Below are 18,562 nucleotides of genomic sequence, written 5' to 3'. Positions count from 1 at the left end.
TCTGGAAAGAATCCCTTACCAATAGATGCTTTAAAAATTTTAAAAAGGTTATCTTTTAAAGCGTCTAAGGAGTTAATTACAACATTTCCATTTATGAGATCAGCCAAAATTGCCTTATTTTGTTTTAGTGATCTAAATGCTGCTTCATATTTGCTGTATGCTAGGTTTGAAAAATTTAGAGTCGAATAAGGCGATGTAATAAATTCATTTTTGATTTGTCATTAAGCCAAAGAATTTTATTTAATGAGCTTGTTCCGATTGAAAAAATTTTTGTTTAATTCAAAGCCAATTTTATTAAGGTCGTTTAATAGTTTATTTTTTATTTTTACTGCATTTGGTACTGATAATGTACTTTTTTAAAAATTTTTTTTAAAATTTCTTTTATTAATTGCCTAATACGCTTTAAATTATTTTTTATTCTTCATAAACAAGTCAGAATAGTAATTTTTTTTCGAATTTTTGAAAGAATTTTTGAAGTGATTTTTATAAGTTAAGTAACTTTCATGCTTGATTGATTTTGATATTTAACATACAGTTTTCGTTTCATTTTCGATGATCTTTTAATATTTTGGTATCTAAGTATACGATACGTCCTCGGTGTTAACGATTATTTCACGGATAGGGAAGTTTGCGTCATAGATGATTTTAAATGTTTTAAAATTATTATTTGGCTGAATGACAAATTAATTGATAGATTTATTACATCACCTAATTCAACTTTTTCAAACCTAACATACAGAGAATTTGAAGCAGCATTTTGATCATTAAAACGAAAAAAGGCAATTTGTAAATTTCTTTAAAATAAGGGATCCTTTCCAGATTCTCTAAAAATAGCAAAATAACTCCTATTTTCAAATAAGGTGATCATGACAGCAAAGTGTAAAGAAGAATGCGTCAACTTCCTAGTTAAATGCACTTTTGCAGTGCTCTGTGATAAGACTGTAAGAACTTCTGGGAGCATCCTTATAACCACAAAAAAATAACAACAACAACAAAAAATAAATAAATAAATAAAATCAATGGCCTTAGGAGGTAATAATGCTTGAAGTAAGGATAAAAATTAAAATATAGTGGTTTTGAACCATTATTTCTAGATAACAAAAAGTACCCGTGTTCTTTTTATTTATTTATTTTAGAAACCTATCTGGAGTACAAAAACATTTTTAGCATTTTAACTCCGTCCCTAACATCCTTTACTTCATATTAATATATATTTTTAAATGATATATAAATATAATTATTTTAACATTTTCGTACGCAATGCAGATTAATGTACATAAATGTTTTACTTAAAAATGTAGCAGAATTTGGGACTGAAGGAAAAATAATATAACTGAAACTAAAGGAGAATATTGTAAATATGACATCTTTTCTTTTTTCTTTTGTTAACTACATTCTTTACAAGCTTTAGAGCAGTTTTCTCTCATCCAAACAAAATTATTTTTACATTCTCCTCGATTGGCCCAACTGTCACATTGCTTGTCTTTATTATCACAAAGCGCATTTTCTAGGAATAATAAAGTAAAGATTAAGTTTTTATTAACACAAATACAAACAATTTTACTAAATAACCAATATAAAGGTTAGTTTGAAAATTGTTGTGATATTTAATAGTTATGATGTATATTTTTTTCTTTAATTAAACAGATTCTAATTTTTATATTACTTTCACAATTGTTGCAACAATCGCTTTTCATTCTTGCTAAAGAATCGCTTTTAGCCGATGTGCAGTAGCCGTGTTGTGCCCAAAAAAAGCAAGCTTTGTTTTTATCCTCTGTATATGGGCATTTACCACTAGGTGGAGATTGAGTTGATGGAGCTCCGGTTGGTGGCGCTCCAGTAGGTGGATTTGGCGTGATTATTCCACCTAGATAAAAGTATAGTTTACTATTAAATAAATTAACAAAATTACAAAAAAAAAGTGAGGATTTTCAAACGGAAAAAAAATTCCAAGCCCTTATAGTAGATTATTTCATTTGCACACAAACTTAAATAAAATTTGTAACTAACAGTTTATAAAACATTAAAAATTTGATAAAGTTATCTAATATTAAATACTGCTTGAACATTACTTTATCTTTGTGCATACACTTTATCTTTGTGCATATACTTTATATAGTTTGAACATTACTTTATATTTGTTTGAATATACACTTTATTTCAAAACGTTTAAATATATTGATAAGCTTAAGGAGACTTCAATATTATCAATTAATTTAATTTAATATCTGATGTGTTGATTATTGGAATCGACACAATAGTTAAACCGTCAAAAACATTTATATCAAATAAGTATATCAAAGCCGTAACCACCGGTGACGCCTGTGGGCCTTTGCTCCCTCTGGTGAAAAAAAACTTTTTTAAATTATAATTATTCGGGAAAAAGTTATATATACAATGTTTATAACATATATATTTTCATATATGCAAAAATATGCTTCAAGACATTCCATATCTCTCATTTCTTTTAGATTTTTCTTTGTCTACCAAGTCAATCAGCTTTAATAATATTTAAAAACTGTAAAAAAGAGAAATAAGTAATGTTGAGCAAAAACTGAAACAGCATATGAAATTTGCAAACTTATCAAAAAATCACCAAAAAGAAATTCCAAACTTGATGCTATTTGAGAACTAACGGAGAGCAATTCAAAGTCTATTCGCAAACTAACGGAGAAAAATTCAAAGTTTATCCATAATTTTTGTCCAACAAGGTGTAAGTGGCGATGTTCTTGAACTGTTTCTAGAAAACTATTGCGAGCTAATGGAACTTTGGAGATGGTTCTTTTCAAAACAATGAAAAGGAAAAGTTGGGAAAATCATCTGCGATCAGTTTGTCACTTTTACTGTCAAGACATTAACCAATCTTTAGCTAAAACACAAATTGCTCTCCTCCCAAGCAATGTAACATCATTAGGTAAAAAATCACTATCAAAGATCTCATCTTGTTTTTCAAGAGTTTGGATTACTCTAAAAGAGCTTTACTTACCGAAGTTGTAAAGACTGCCAAGCTAATTTTTGACATGCCAGCTACTAATGCGTTTACCCCCTACCTCCTTTAAAACAACCATAGACCCCCCCCCCCCTAATATCAAAATTGTGGTTACGGCTCTGCAATATCTATAAGAACAATAGTAATAATAATTGTTCATTAAAAATTTAAAAGTTATAAATTTAAAAGCCGTTGGTTACTTTACCTGTGCCAACACCATATAAAGCTTGAACTGCTTTAATATCATCATCATGAAGTTGTAAATTTGGTCGGTAACCAAAGTATGTTGGAAACATAATGGTTCCGCGAATATTTGAATGCTGGATACCTATAGCATGCCCAATTTCATGAACGGCTATTTCTAACAAATCTGTTCCTAAAAAAAATATTTATAATTGATTAAATCATAAAATAAATGAATTCGTTATTATATAATTTAAATTAACTAACCTCTTTGATTGACCACCCAATTTTCATTTTCGTCAAAATGAAGGTTTCCGTTTTGCGGATAAAAAGCATGTGCTAATGTACCTCCGGGGCCAAAAAAATCTCCACCATCACCATGTGTTCCAGAATAAAATCTGTATAAAAATACAATTTCAATTTTTAACTAAAACAAATATTATAGTTTAATCTACGTCATGTTGACGTCAAGAAGAGTTAATATCCTTCCTTGATGAAGCTAAAAACTGAAAATTTATTTACTAATAACAATTTAAACTTATGAAGGAGTAGACTTTTCTTTTGTAAAATAAAATATTCTGCTTTAGACTAGGTCAAACTACGACTTTAAAATGATATTTGACGTTGTCTGTAATTTACAAGTGTCAAAAGTTACAAAAAAAATTATGATGGAACTCTGAGTTTCATGCTTTTTAGCATCATAAGCCATAGTGTATTATTAAAGTGTACACTATTTCGGCAATCATCAGCCGATTGCCGAAAGACATAAAACTCAGAGTTCCATCAAAAGTTGCTTTTATTTGTTTTATATAAATTAATATTGCTCTATTATTTGATAGCATTGAGCACTCTTAAACACGCAAAAGAGTATTTGTATTACTAATATACCATAATAAAACATTATGTATATGTGTGTAGTGGTTCAAGCGCTTGCATTAGATGGAGGCCTGAATGCGTATATATATACATACATATATATATATACATACATATATATATATATATATACATACATATATATATATATATATATATATATATATATATATATATATATATATATATATATATATATATATATATATATATATATATATATATATATATTATATATATATTATATAGGTTCCAGTAGCGGGATGTTTTCAGAACGCAGCCAATCCTTAACAGCCTTGGTACCATGACAAGGTGCGCCATCATGCTGGAAATGAGTGATTCCATGTATTGGTACAAATGGTGGCAGCTTATCCATCAGTATACTCAAGTAAACAGCACCATTGATCGTTGTATTTTTCAGCATAATCCAAATGCAGGCACAACCGCTACCAGAGACTGCTCCCCAAACCATAACTATTGGAACCTGTTTGACTGTTGGTATAACGTACTTTGGATCATGCCTCTGATTTGGTGGGCGTTTGACATGTCTATAAAATGAGTAGGATTGCGTGAATGTTGTCTCATCTGAAAACATCACTTGTTTCCACTGGGCTGGTGTCCACTGCCTGTACTTCTGACAAAACGCTATGCGATCGCGAATATTCTTTGGTGAAAGCCTCGGCTTCTGTGCTGGTCGGTAAGATTTCAAGCCTGCATCAAATAATCGTCTGCGTATTGTCCGACTGTTTGGTTTCTTGGATGGTGATCCAGGCAGTTTGCCTCTAATGGCACTTGAGGATGCTCTTGGTGATTTTTTTGCTGCCTTTGTTATAGCATTATCCATACGGTTGCGTGTAACCTTCGGGCGCCCAGCGCGTGAACGGGATTTAAAACTTTTCAGCTCTTGATTTCTCTTTACAGTAGCTACAACAGTGGAATGTGAAATACCGAGCTTCTTGGCTATCTGTCTTATAGAAATGTTCGCTTTGTACAATATAACGACCTGAGCTCGCTTTTCAGATGTCAGTTCTTTACCGCGTACCATTTTAACTAGTACTGCTTCACTACTGCTTCAAATAAGGTCTCCGTAATATAAAATGTTCCAAAATATTTCAGTTATATCTGAAAATAAACATGTAAACATCAATTTTAGACTCTAATTGACAATTAGCACAAATTGGTTCAAAATTGTAGCTCTAAAGTAGCCCAAAAGCAATTCAGAGTAGAATACATTAAAAAATATGCAAAAATCGCAGTGGTCGCAAACTTTTGTCCATGACTATATATATACATATATATATATATATATATATATATATATATATATATATATATATATATATATATATATATATATATATATATATATATATATATATATATATATATATATATATATATATATATATATATATAATATACCTAGAGCTTTCTACAAACCCTGGATCTCATGCTTCTAAAGTAGGCGCTCGAACCACGAGACCACAGTCGCAGTGTTTTGAGCGCATATATAATAATATATTATTAATACATTACTAACATATAATAATATATTATCATGTATTATTGTTTAATACACGTTTTAATTTTTTTTCTTTTTTTGTATTGTACAAACTGTATTTCTAAGAATTGAAGCAAAAATACTCATTTTTCAGTCTTAAAATAGAAATAAAGGTTATAAAGGCACCATACCCTATGTTTATATGACCACGGCGATCAGTTACTTCAGTGAAAGTTAAAGGAGTGACCGAGGACCACATATTAAAAGCTTTTCTAACTGTATCTTTTACAGTTTTTGGTGGAAGATCAGCACCTGCATAATTGATATAAGAAAGAAGCTATAAGCTTTATTAAAAAAATTACCAAACTAAAAATGAAAACAATTAAAGAATAAAAAGATGCCTGTGTTTTCAAATTTGTATGTAAGAGATTTCGTGGGCCATTTCGTATGCCACAACAAATAGTAACCATGACTACTATGAACTTTATCAGGATTTCCACATCTTGGCTTGTTCATTATTTCAGCGGTTGATTGATCGAGCTCTCCAGTTTTAGGAAGATTATAAAAACTTTGGTAATCTTTGATTGCTTCCGTTAGATTGCTACTAGCATCAAATGCAAATGGATTGTAATAACCAAGGCTTATCAGCATTTTCTAAATAAAACATTTTTAAACATTTAAAACGTTTTGACATATATATATACATATATATATATATATATATATATATATATATATATATATATATATATATATATATATATATATATATATATATATATATATATATATGTATATATTTATGTATATATGAATCGGTGAATGTTAAAAGGGCGGCAGTCCAACTATGTAATGTTTTCCACCTTCAAAAAAAAAAATTATTGAACCATTTACAAAAATTTACTACGGGGGAAAATGCAGTTTTTTTTGGTTTCCCAAAAGTTTACATTATTGGACTACCGCCCTTTTAACACTTACCGATTTATATATATTAATTTTTTTAGGTGTCCCTAGAAGTCCTTACGGTCTTATCACAGAGCACCACGGAAGAGCATTTGAAAGGAAGTTCACGCCTCCCTCCTTACAAATATATTTTTCTTATATTGAAAAAAAAAAAAAACATTTTAAAGGGTTTGTAATCATATACAACCCGTGTTGCAATACAAATAAAGATTATTGTAATTCTAAATATTCAACTATGATATAAATAAAAAACAAAAAATGACATTAAATAAGAAATTGTTTTACAACTAGGAAAATAAAAACTGAAAAACTTAAGCCTAATGTCAACTAAGCATAATGTCAACTAAGCAATGTGATTGTGAGAACCAGGTTTAAAAAATATTTAAACTTGATGCGGAAAAATGTGTAATAAAGAAAGCCAACAATATGCTGAATTCGTTTTTTACTACCAAACAAAAGGTTTACTTAAAAACATAGTCTCTCAAAGTATTATCCACACAACTATAGTGAAAGCATCATGATTGGCAAACCAAAATTATTCCTTAATTTTCCAACTAATGTTACTATAGCCGACTATCGTCATTAAATGCCTACATAGACATCAACAAAATTGTTGACTAAATAAAATGTCTATGGTAGTTTCATCTGTGTTTGGCTAAAGAAAAATTGCACTAAAAAATGGTTAAACCAATTAAAATTAATTAGGAGATTATCAAACCCAAAGAAAAATTTTTGTACTGCAATTTAAAGCTTTTTTGATTTAGCTAAAACTCACAAGTAAAACAGGTAGCAGGTAGCAGGTAGCAGTGTTTAGAAGCGGATCTCATTTTCTTTTTTAAATACATCTACATGCAAAATAATAGCAATGATACTAAAATTAACTAATATATTTCTTTTTTAAATCAATCCTTAAATTTATAACAGTGAGTAATAAAGCATTTTTTTTCACCATTTTGTCCAAAGTTTCATTTTCACAGTGGAAAAAAAAAAGTAGTAATGCTTTTCATCATAATTAAATCATCATAAAAGAGTAAGTAATACAAACTCGGGTATCTATATCAATGAAAACCTTTATTGGAAATATCACATAGAGTTCTTGTGTAATAAAGTTGCTAAAAGTATAGGAATATTGTAAAAAGCTAGAAGTGCTTTAAATAAACGTAATTTAACTCAATTATATTACTCTTTCATCCATAGTCATTTACACTATGCAAATATTGCTTGGTGTAGTGCTAATAAATCCAAACTTAGGCCTCTTTATCGTCAACAAAAGCATGTTGCTCGTCTTATTAATTTTAAAGATAGATTTACTCATGCCAAGAAAATTCTTGATATATATCAGCTAAATGTTTTTAATATTCTTTGTTTTATGTACAAATGTAAAACTAACTCCAACTCAGTTTCTTACCATAATTTCTATACCTCAAAAGATAAAAATAAATACAACTTAAGAAATGATAATTTAATTCGTTAACCATTTTTTCAAACTAATTTTGGAAAATCAAGCATTTCATTTCGTGAAACTTTTCTTTGGAATAAAATAGTCTTAAAACATTTTGATTTTTCTTTGGAATGGAGTTACCTCTCATTCAAAAAAAAGCTTAAGGGAATCATTTTGTCTATTGATGATATATTTTTGTATTTTTAAACATTAAATAATTTACTTTTTTATTTTTTTATGCCGTGATACAACTGAATACGTATATAAATGCACTTAAATTTTTTTTGTGCTTTAAACACTTAACCATGTATGTATGCATTCGATTTTTATGACATTTTTAAGTTTACGAGCGGTTCTCAATGAAAACTTGATGGTTTTCTGCGAGTGTCCGCTTTCTTTTTATTTATTAAATCAAATACTTTTATATTTTTTGTTTATTTATATTTTCTAGTAGTAAAAGGATTTTTTAATCTTAACGATTTAATTTATTTGTATAACGACTTCTATACTTTGTATAAATTTTAAGTTTCAAGTTCTTCATCAGCGGTTCTCTGTGACAAGACCTAATGGTCTTCTTTGAGTATCCACGTTCTTTATTTATTTATTTTTTATTTATTTATTTTTACGGTATCTTCACTTGTAATTTTTCTCTTGTATATTTGTATTTGTATCTTAAATATTGTAATAAAGAACAAAAATAATAATAATAATAATAATTTTTCATTAAAAAAAAAAATTTAGAAATGTATCAAAATGTAACTCAAGGTTTCGTATCAAAAAATAATATCCTTGATCACACAACACACAAATGTTGAAATATGATCAAACTTTTAAAAACTAAATTTGTTTTCTTCAAGTCGGTATATTAATACTTTCTGCTTCTTAAAAACATGAAGACCGCAAATAATCAAACCAGTACACAGTGAGACAGAGTGTGCCAAAATACCAAAAAATCAATATCAGCATTGCACGGTGAAAATTTGTCATAATGGTGAGGACATGTTCATTAGAGGAAATATCTAATTAAAAAGACATTAAATAATAATTTAGCGTAATTTTATGCGGTTGTTTACACGTTAATTTGACATGTGTTCCAAAACGCTATTTTGCATTTTTTATTTATCAACTTTCTTACGATACTATTGTTTTAAATTAACTTTATTGACTTTCATTTTAAACAATATTATTTTAATTCAGAATGTTTTTTTCGCTTAGGCTTTTAAAAACGATTTCACATAAATGTAATCATTAGTTTTTATGCATCGAAAACAGACAGTGTTCGATATTATTTTTGCTACTAACCTTTACTATTAGGTATCAGATAAACTATCCTCCAATATCCTCCAAACATTTGACTATGTAAATCTCATGCTAAATGTATGTAAATAGCCATGCATCATAAATATTTTGCAACTTTTTGCAATAAAAAAAGTTATAACAAAAGATTGGTCTTCGGTTAATGGTCAGTTGATGAGAAATACTGAACAAATAAAAAAGATGTTTTGTACACAAAGAATACCTACAAAATCTTTCATTACTGTTATAATATATTAGTTTTGTAAATTTAAATCTAAAAAAGTTATTTTATGACAAATACATGCGTCGTAAAGTAATATTTTTAATGTTCACACTGATAAAAGTTGTCTTGTCTTTTAAAAATATTTCGTATTTTTCACCAAAATAATTAATTTTTTTAATATATTTTTTTTATATTACATAATTACATGTTTATTACTTTATTTATGCATTTTATATATAAATATAGCTATTCTAATAAAAAAAACTACGAAAATAATTTTGGCACAAAAATTTCGATTTTATCCCACTGTGCAATGCATTGATTTGATTTTTTGCGGTTTTTATATTTTTAGAACCAGAAGAATATGAAGTACAAACAATGCTAAATAAATGAAAAATTAAGTATTTTAGGCACAATTTTCGGTTTTTAATTTTCAAAGAAAATTTTGGTTAATACAAAACTCATAAAAACTATGAAAACTGAAATTTCGATTTTGGTTTGATAGAAAATTTTGTCGGAAACCGAAACTCACTAGAACTGGAGCACGTTGGTAGCACAGAATTTTATACGATAACTAGCTAAAAAGCAAAAAAAAAAAATAAATTATTTTTAATCAAGATGAAGGTAAAATGACCTGTTCTATGGCTATAGTGATTTCATCAGTTGATCATGATTTTTTTTTACCTAACGGAAGAACTTGTTGTCTTGCTTGATAAAGAAAATAAAAAACACGTTTTTTTCTGCAAAAGACTCAAAACTTTTTGAGTTAGGAATCCAAAATTGAATATCATTTTTTAAAAATGGGATATCGTTAGTCTTTTTTTTTAAAAACGTCAGTAATCATACATTTTAATTAGCAGGTATAATTAGCAAGGTCTAATAAAAAAAGATATTAAATGTTAAACTTAAACAAATTTTAATTTCAAAAAACAAAAAACATTCCCTTGTTTAGGACAGTGTGACTAAATAATTCACATTTTATACAATTGTTATATTTATGTATTATTCTCTTTTTTTAATAAGTTTTTGTAGACTTCCTAATGCACTAAAATCTTTTTTTTTTTTTTTTGACATTTTAGATCTGTACGTTTATATTCTCGGGTTTTAGATCTATAATAACTAAACACAGACCCGGTTAAAACAAGCCGGGTCGGGTCTATGTCTGGACCCAACTCATTAACAGTGCTGATCCTATACATGTATAATATTATAACAGCTTGATCCAAAAAACGTTAGTTTTAAATTTTTAAAGAATGTGGTCAAAAAGTTATCAATAATGAACTTATAAAATACTTATAAATTGCCAAAAATAGTTACAAAGCTTTCTAATTTTAGTAACTAAACTATGGAGTTTGTAATAAAAAATGAAATTTTTTTTATAAAATGTATTTTTATTTTATCTCATTTTAAATAAATATGCTTATTTAAAATGACATAAACCAAAAAAAAAAATGTTTCATTTTGTTTGATTGCTTTTAAAGAAGATTTAACGAGCATTTGACGAAGATAGCCAATACATTAGAATGAAAATCCGTCAGCCGAGAACCAAAAGACCGTGTAATAAACATAAAAAACACAAAATGTCCACATTTTGTGTTTTTTCTGTTTATTATCAATAAATATTCAACAATCAATGGAGTATGTGTTCAATACATTTATTCTAAAGAATGATACGACTTTTTAAAATATTAAAATAACTAGTCGGACATTTTGGCAGTAAGTCTTTACAAATTAAATTTTAAAACTTGAATTAATCGGAAATACAAAAAAAGGACATACAGCCTCTGAGTTCTCAGCTGACGAATCGTTAAAATGATTAATCTTGTTTTTTAACTTTTATTCATCTAAAGTACATAAGAGAGTTTTGTTTTCTCACTGGTACAAACGGTTTGCTTTTGATGAAAGTTATCTTTTTTATTTTAATTAAACTGAATATTTATTTTGACATTTAAACTTACAATAAACCGAAGAGAAATTTTCAGAAAATGATTTTCAAACCGTATAATGTACTTCATCAGGTTGTTTACGTAAGGTTGTTTAAAATTATAAAAATAGTCTCGTTTTATATTTTTTGTCATGATAGTCTTTTTTTTTGAATAAGTTTTAAAATTCAAAACAAAATTTTGTTTTGTATATCATCTTGAGATTCGTAAATTTTTTTTGACCAATTCGTATAGTAGGTTGCCTCATTTCTCTTGCTTTTCATCTTCTCTATATACTTCACTTTTTTGATAATTACCAATAACTGTGTCCAGTGGTGGATTAAGACTTTTCGGGGCCCGGGTCTATTTTTTTGAGGTCTTTTTTGTGTTTCACAGCGTAAAAAATGATTAAAAAAAAGGTTTTTCAAACTATTTCGGGGCCACTAAAATTGCGGGGCCCGGGGCCACGCCTAAGCCACTCCCTTAATCCAGCACTAACTGTGTTATTAAAATGATATTTTGTTAAATATTACTTATATATGGAATATGTTTAACTAAATTAAAGTTAAATAGCCTAAAGTAAGATTAATTTTGAGTATTTATTGGTGCCAAACTAAAAACATTTTGTGTTGCTTAAAAACAAATACCGTAATAAATGCATATTTACATAAACTAGATTTAAAAATCTTATTTAAAACTAAGTGAAACTAGTAAATAAAACTTACCTCAGCTTCACTTTCTTCAATTTTGTTGTGTAGCACCTGTAATAAATAAACAAATTACACAATTGTATCTGCGTGCATTCGTTATAGTCATTTACTTAATTACTATAACGAATGAATTATTAATATTGAACCCGAAAAAGATAAAGATATATATATATATATTTTTTTTTTTTTATATATATATGTATATTTAAAAATATTGTCGACAGGAATAACTCATAAGCCTCCTTTGGTATTTATAAGAATATTGACTAGAGCTGTGGCTAGGCTACACCACCAGAGCCATGGAAAGGAGCCTCCAACCCACTGACCTAATTTTATTTCATTTTCAAAATGAAATAAATTTGTTTTTATTCAAAAGCAATTTTGTATGTAATATATATTTAACATGAAATTAATTATTTAGCATATATTAAATGTTTTCAAACATATTTTTCAATCCTACAAAAAATAAGTAAAGGTATTTTGTTTAACTTAGAAACTCACCAGGCCATTGATTGAAAGAAACGAAAGTACAAGCACTATTAAAGAGTACATTTTGCGTATCATTTAGACTTAACTTGCTTTAACAAGGTTTTATAAGTTAATGTTGTATTGGAGACACCTGTTCTAAATGTCAACATTATGATGGTGGATTAAAATAAATTTTTTCTTATTAAGATAAAAAATGTTTGAACAGGTTTTATGTTTATTGGTAAGTTTAGATTTTCATTTACATTCAGTATTCATAGCTGTGTCATTATACTAATCATTAACAGTTATGTGAAAGCGTTTGTTTAGGTTGTTTAGGTAGTAAAACAAACTCCCACTTTGTTTGCTCCTATATAATTTCTTGTCTAAATTTTGATGTATGTTTAAATCCTTTGTGACTTATAAATTAGAAAGAAATATAACACACATGGCTTGTTGTTTAAAGTACTTTTTACTTAACTAATATTTACGTTTTAATTATTCAGTTTATATTTGAATTAATATTTACAACGTTTTTATTTTTTTAAATATATTTATATTTGATATAATATATTTATATGTGATCAACTTGCTTCTCCGCGCAGCGGCCTTGTTCGTCAAGGTTCGTGCTTCGGAGTTATAGAGTTGAGAGAGGGTTAATAGCTTCTTTATCTGTAGTGGCCTTCTTGGTCTTGGGAAGGTGAATTACAAAAAAAAAAAAAAAAGAAGTGATATTTACATATATATATATATATATATATATATATATATATATATATATATATATATATATATATATATATTAACATCTTCGCTTCCAACAAGGCTGCAAGTAACCACTACTAGAGTTGGAAGTTACTGAAAGAGAAAAGATGAAGATTGTAGAGCAAGATAACGATTGACAGACGATTTAAAAGATTGCAAATTATATAAGGAAAGCAAAATGAAGGAAGTGAATTCCAAAGAACTGATGTTCGAGGAAAAAAACTAGATGAATAAGAGTTTTTGGAGCATTTAGGAACAGTCACAGAAAAAGGATGAGACTTAGTTGAATGAGGAGTAACACGAGAATGAATTTTATTAGATGGCACAACAGACGCTAGCTCTTTAGAGCAGTGCGCATTATAGTATTTGTAGAAAAGAGAAAGAGAAGCAACATTACGACGATGTGATAATGGTTGGAGGTTGGCTGCAAGAGCAGGTCCAACTATGTTTACAATGCGTTGTTGCACCTTGTCTAAAAGAGAAAGGGCATCATTAGAAGATCCGCCCCAGATATGGCAGCAGTATTTCATACAAGGCCGGATTTGAGATTTATAGTTATAGAGAATAGAACCCGGAGTAAGAAAGTGTCGAGCTCAATAAAGAGATGCAACCTTAGCAGATGCTAGTTTTGCAATGGATTTAATATATGATTTCCAAGAAAGATCGGAAGTAAGAGTTAATCCTAGAAGATGAAGGGTAGATGGCTCATCGAGTACATTACCGTTCATAAATATTAGAAGATCTAAATTATTGCAATAATGATTGGCTGAATAAAATTGAGTTTTATCTGAATTAAAAATTTCACCAGCCACTGTGAGTCCCATGCCGTAGCAGAAGTAAGATCCTTTTCAAGCTCAAATGCCCCCTCCAAGCAATCAGAGAGTGTTGGCTTCTTGTCATGACAAGAATAAATGGTAGTATCATCAGCGAACAATTCCACCTTAGATGTGAGAATATTTGGAAGATCATTAATGTAAATTAATAAGAGTATAGGTCCAAGGATAGAACCTTGAGGAACCCCTGAAGTTATAGAATATGAAGAAGAGTGCTGTCCTTTGAGGAGAACTTTTATACTACGATTGGAAAGGAAGGATTCAATATTCTTAAAGATGTTACAAGATACACTGTAAGAAGAAATGAGAAATTAAGTGTTTGTTAATTAAAGATTCAAAAACCTTGCTTATGATAGGAAGAAGACTAATGGGACGGTAGTTAGACGAACCAGATCGCTCTCCAGAACTTTTAAAAATAGGGATAACAGATGCCGCTTTCCAGCAGACTGAAAAACAAGACTCTGATAAGCACTTGTTGAATAGTTTTGAGAGTATAGACGATAGCTCCGGAGAACACTTCTGCAAGACAATAATAGGTTGTCCGGGCCACAAGCTGTAGAAGAGTCTAATCAGAAAAATCACTTTAGATACAGAAGCTGGAGTGATACAAATTTCAAGCAATGGATCAACCTGTTTGACGGCAAAATCAGGCAAAACACAACTAGTGGAATCAAGAGATGATATTGATAAAAAGTTCTTAGCGAACAATTAAGCTTTGTCTATAGGTGAGGTGACAAAATCTTAACCATACAAGAGAGATGAAATAACAAATCTGCTCTTATTATTGATGCTGTTAAAGATTCACCAGAAGTCACGAGAGCCTAATTTTTGTGATGAAATACGAGATTTTATGACCTGAGAATAGCGGGCATTGGCGTTAGACAAAACCTTTTTACGATGGTTTCTAGAAGTAATAAACAGACGTCTGTTTTCTGCAGAATTGTTTTGCTTATAGATATGTAAGTAATGATTTCGATGGGAAATTGCAGCAGCACAATGTGAGAAAAACCATGGAGAAGAGTGAGACTTGACCTAAAATCATTAAGAGGGAATAAAAGATTCTATGCCAGCCTGAACCCAAAAAGTTATGTAAGAAGCACATTTGTTTGTAGAAAGACGAAAGATTTCTACCCTTGGGTCATCACAATGAAAATCACAGAAAAAGTCCCAGTCAGCTTTAAGGTAGTTGTAAGAGGTACGATGATAGGGGAATTCAGATGATAAAGAAGAATAAGATAATAGTTTTATAGAGATCAAACCATGATCAGAGGCACCTAAAGGTGAATGTGGAGAAACTGAGCACTGGCTAGGATTAGAAACAAGGCATAAGTACAGTAGAAAAGGTAAATGATTCGGGTTGTCTGGAAAGCGAGTTGGAAAGTTGACAATTTGAGTTAGGGATTGAGAAAGGCAAAGGTTGAAGGCTTTAACGCCAGCAGAGTCACTAACACTAGAGCCAAGCCATTCAATGTGATGATCATTAAAGTCATCAACAACAACAATATTGGCTGATGGATAAAGAGAGAGGACTTGGACAATTTGATCAGAAATAACATCAAGAAAAGTGCAATCTTGAGATGAAGGAGAGCGGTATAAAACAAAGAGAAAGGCGATAGAGTGAAGTGGTGCTAAACGAAACCACGTAAAAGAATAGCATGTGGATTTAAACCTAATTTCTCAACAAATGGGTGAATTCTTACAAATGCAAATGCCCAGACCAAGCATGTGACTATTGGAGTCTTTACGATTTAAAGGAAGATAACCATTAACACTAAGATCACGAGATGAAACAGCTGAACTCAAATTAGTCTCACAAAGAGCAAGATAAATATTAAAAGATATGACCAAAATGAATTAAAGTGAATTTAATAAAACTCTATTAATATCTTATCATGACTCTATCGTATCGTATCGTTATCCTTAAGTATTTTACAATCGCACACAATTCATCTAATTTCATTTATGCAATATCAAAAATTAAAAAGAAAAAAGAAAGAAAAAATGAAACAAAATACATCTAACTCGATTTGCCATAGATTATTTTGTAAATTCTTACTATAACATTTTTAAAAACAGCCTGAACCTGGTAGCTATTTTCTTTAACAAGTTTTATACTTTTACATTTTTTTAAAAGTTTTTATAAACATTCAGAAATTATTTAATTTTTTTTTTTATTTAGAACAAATTTTAATCTATCACTATAATTTTGAATTTTAGATTAGCTGCTATTCTGTTAAAAACCAATACCAGTCACAAATTACTTATGAAGTTTATAATACCATTAACAAATAACTCATGGTGCTTATAATGGTTCTAACAACTTTATTATTATTTTCTATTTTTCTATTTTTACTATTGTTTTATTTAATTATTTACTTTTTTATTTTATTAATATTGTTATGATTATTTTTTGATATTATATTTTATTATGTAAACATTTGTAATATAATAAACTACGTTGTTATTTATTTATATTAGTAATATTTTATATTAGTGGCACCTAACCTTTTTAACCTTATTAGCTTCATATTGATACCATAAACTATTAAATAATGTAGTTAATTATGTAATAATATTGATAGAGTGCAACTGTCATAATACTTAATGAGTTGGCATTGGCTTGTCGCAATTAATATTTGATTCCGAAGAAGTCTCAAAGAGCTATCGCTTTTTGAATTTTATTTTTTATTAAATTCTTTTTGATATTTGGCTTTACTACAGAAAAAATGAGATACTGTTGTGTGCTCTTGAGTATTATCCAACATTTTATTTTTTTATTTATATATAAAAATTAGTTCATTTTAATAAATAAACTAATTATAATGAACTAATTTTTTTGGGTTCTTCTTTCGTTTGGTTGATTCCCTAACATTGGCTTAAGGTTTAACAAATGTAAGGAATTTCAACAATGTTCTCTTGATTCTTTTTCTTTTATCTCCACTTTTCTCAGATTGTGTGTGCCGAAGATGTTACAAAAGTACCGTTTCTATTTGCTGTCTTGCAATTGTTAACCTCCTGTGTTTTAGCTCTTTTTATCTCCTGTGTTTCAGCTAAACATGTGGATTGTATTTCTACTAAACTTATATTGACGATATCGTTAATTGCTTGTGTAATCTCATTTTAATTTCCATAATTAATTATTTTTTACAGTTGACAATTTTTCACTGGTAATTTTAATTAACTTTTGTGGAAAAATTGTCCAAGTTTTAAAAGCTGTCGAAGCATTTATTTGAATGCTCCACTGTCTGTAAATAGTTTTAGCAATTGTGGAAAGATTGCTTTATCTGCATTTTTGTATCGTGCTGTAATTCATTTCCCTCAACATGTTTTGACTGAGTTAAAAATACCTGCATTCAAAGGCTGTAAAATACAACTCGTATGAACAGTTAAACATAATAGCTCAACATTATATACTACAGTTAAGCCTATTTAACCTTTTTATTAGCTAAAGTTGTGTTTAAAAAATATTAGAAGCTTCAACCTTTTAGTTGTTTTGTTTTGGTAATAAATACTTCTACAAACCATTTAATGAATTAGATGGATTCCAACCACCCCGAGAGCACCTGTAACGTTCGTTGTTCAAATTATCATTTTAACAGATTCATTAAAAGCGGAATAGGACCTTTATGAACAACGTATGGTGATATAAATTGGCTGATTGCCAAAAAATTCTGCACTGTGAATATGGTTTTAGCTAAAGTAGGAAGTGTTTTATGCAGGTTTTACAATTTGAACTTGCAGAGAATGCTTTGCTTGCCTAGGTTGGTTTGAGATACTGTTTCATTCACATTTAATATAATGTGTAATTTGTTCCCTAGGATAATTTTCTCAACAACAACTATTAGTTTTTCAAGAAATTATCAACTATGGTTAAGAAATTATCAACTATGGTTAAGAAATTATCAGCTATGGTTAAGAAATTATCAACTATGGTTAAGAAATTATCAACTATGGTTAAGAAACTATCAACTATGGTTAAGAAATTATCAACTATGTTTAAAATTGCGTGAATAGTTACGACTAGTAGAAAGTATTTTAATTTGTAAGCTTATTTTTCCTTCTCTACTCAAAACCACGCATCCAATCAATGCCAGACTTGCCATTCTAAAAGGTATTAGATTTAATAACACAAATAGCTACTTTTTATGTAATCTTTTGCAATACTCACAAAATTGTATCATTCTATCCCAAATTCCCTGTTTCTAATGTGTACGCACAACTAGCGTTTCTTCTTCTATTTTCAAAATCGTTGGGCGTTTTACTCGTTAACAGTGTACTTCCTTAAGAAGATTCATAAATGTGCTTTTGATATTGTACATGTATCTCGGTCTACTTAAGCTAACATTAATTTTATTCACATCATTAATTGATTTCTTTATGGCGTCCCGATAGTTT

At 28.9% G+C, this 18,562-nt stretch overlaps 1 protein-coding gene across 1 annotated transcript; it reads right to left on the bottom strand.

Annotated features, from left to right (window-relative positions):
* Positions 1 to 1,352: 1,352 nt before the first annotated feature.
* LOC100201138 (matrilysin) lies at positions 1,353 to 12,756 on the bottom strand. The gene is made up of 8 exons (XM_065807884.1): positions 12,606 to 12,756; positions 12,120 to 12,155; positions 5,951 to 6,203; positions 5,741 to 5,861; positions 3,440 to 3,570; positions 3,195 to 3,365; positions 1,667 to 1,867; positions 1,353 to 1,507 (listed from the first exon to the last, which is right to left on the bottom strand). The coding sequence occupies exons 1-8, from the start codon at positions 12,666 to 12,668 to the stop codon at positions 1,386 to 1,388; spliced, it is 1,098 nt and encodes a 365-aa protein (XP_065663956.1). The 5' UTR covers positions 12,669 to 12,756; the 3' UTR covers positions 1,353 to 1,385.
* Positions 12,757 to 18,562: the final 5,806 nt, after the last annotated feature.

Source organism: Hydra vulgaris, chromosome 10 (assembly GCF_038396675.1).
Source record: "Hydra vulgaris chromosome 10, alternate assembly HydraT2T_AEP".
NCBI classification, from domain to species: domain Eukaryota; kingdom Metazoa; phylum Cnidaria; class Hydrozoa; order Anthoathecata; family Hydridae; genus Hydra; species Hydra vulgaris.
This window is presented reverse-complemented; position numbering and strand designations above follow the sequence as displayed.

Coding starts and splice junctions, on each gene's coding strand:
- LOC100201138 (XM_065807884.1), bottom strand. CDS start 12,668: ATGATACGCAAAATGTACTCTTTAATAGTGCTTGTACTTTCGTTTCTT. Junction 5,862..5,950: donor ATACAAATTTGAAAACACAG/GCATCTTTTTAT, acceptor TCAATTATGCAG/GTGCTGATCTTCCACCAAAA. Junction 3,366..3,439: donor TTGGGTGGTCAATCAAAGAG/GTTAGTTAATTT, acceptor TATTTTTTTTAG/GAACAGATTTGTTAGAAATA.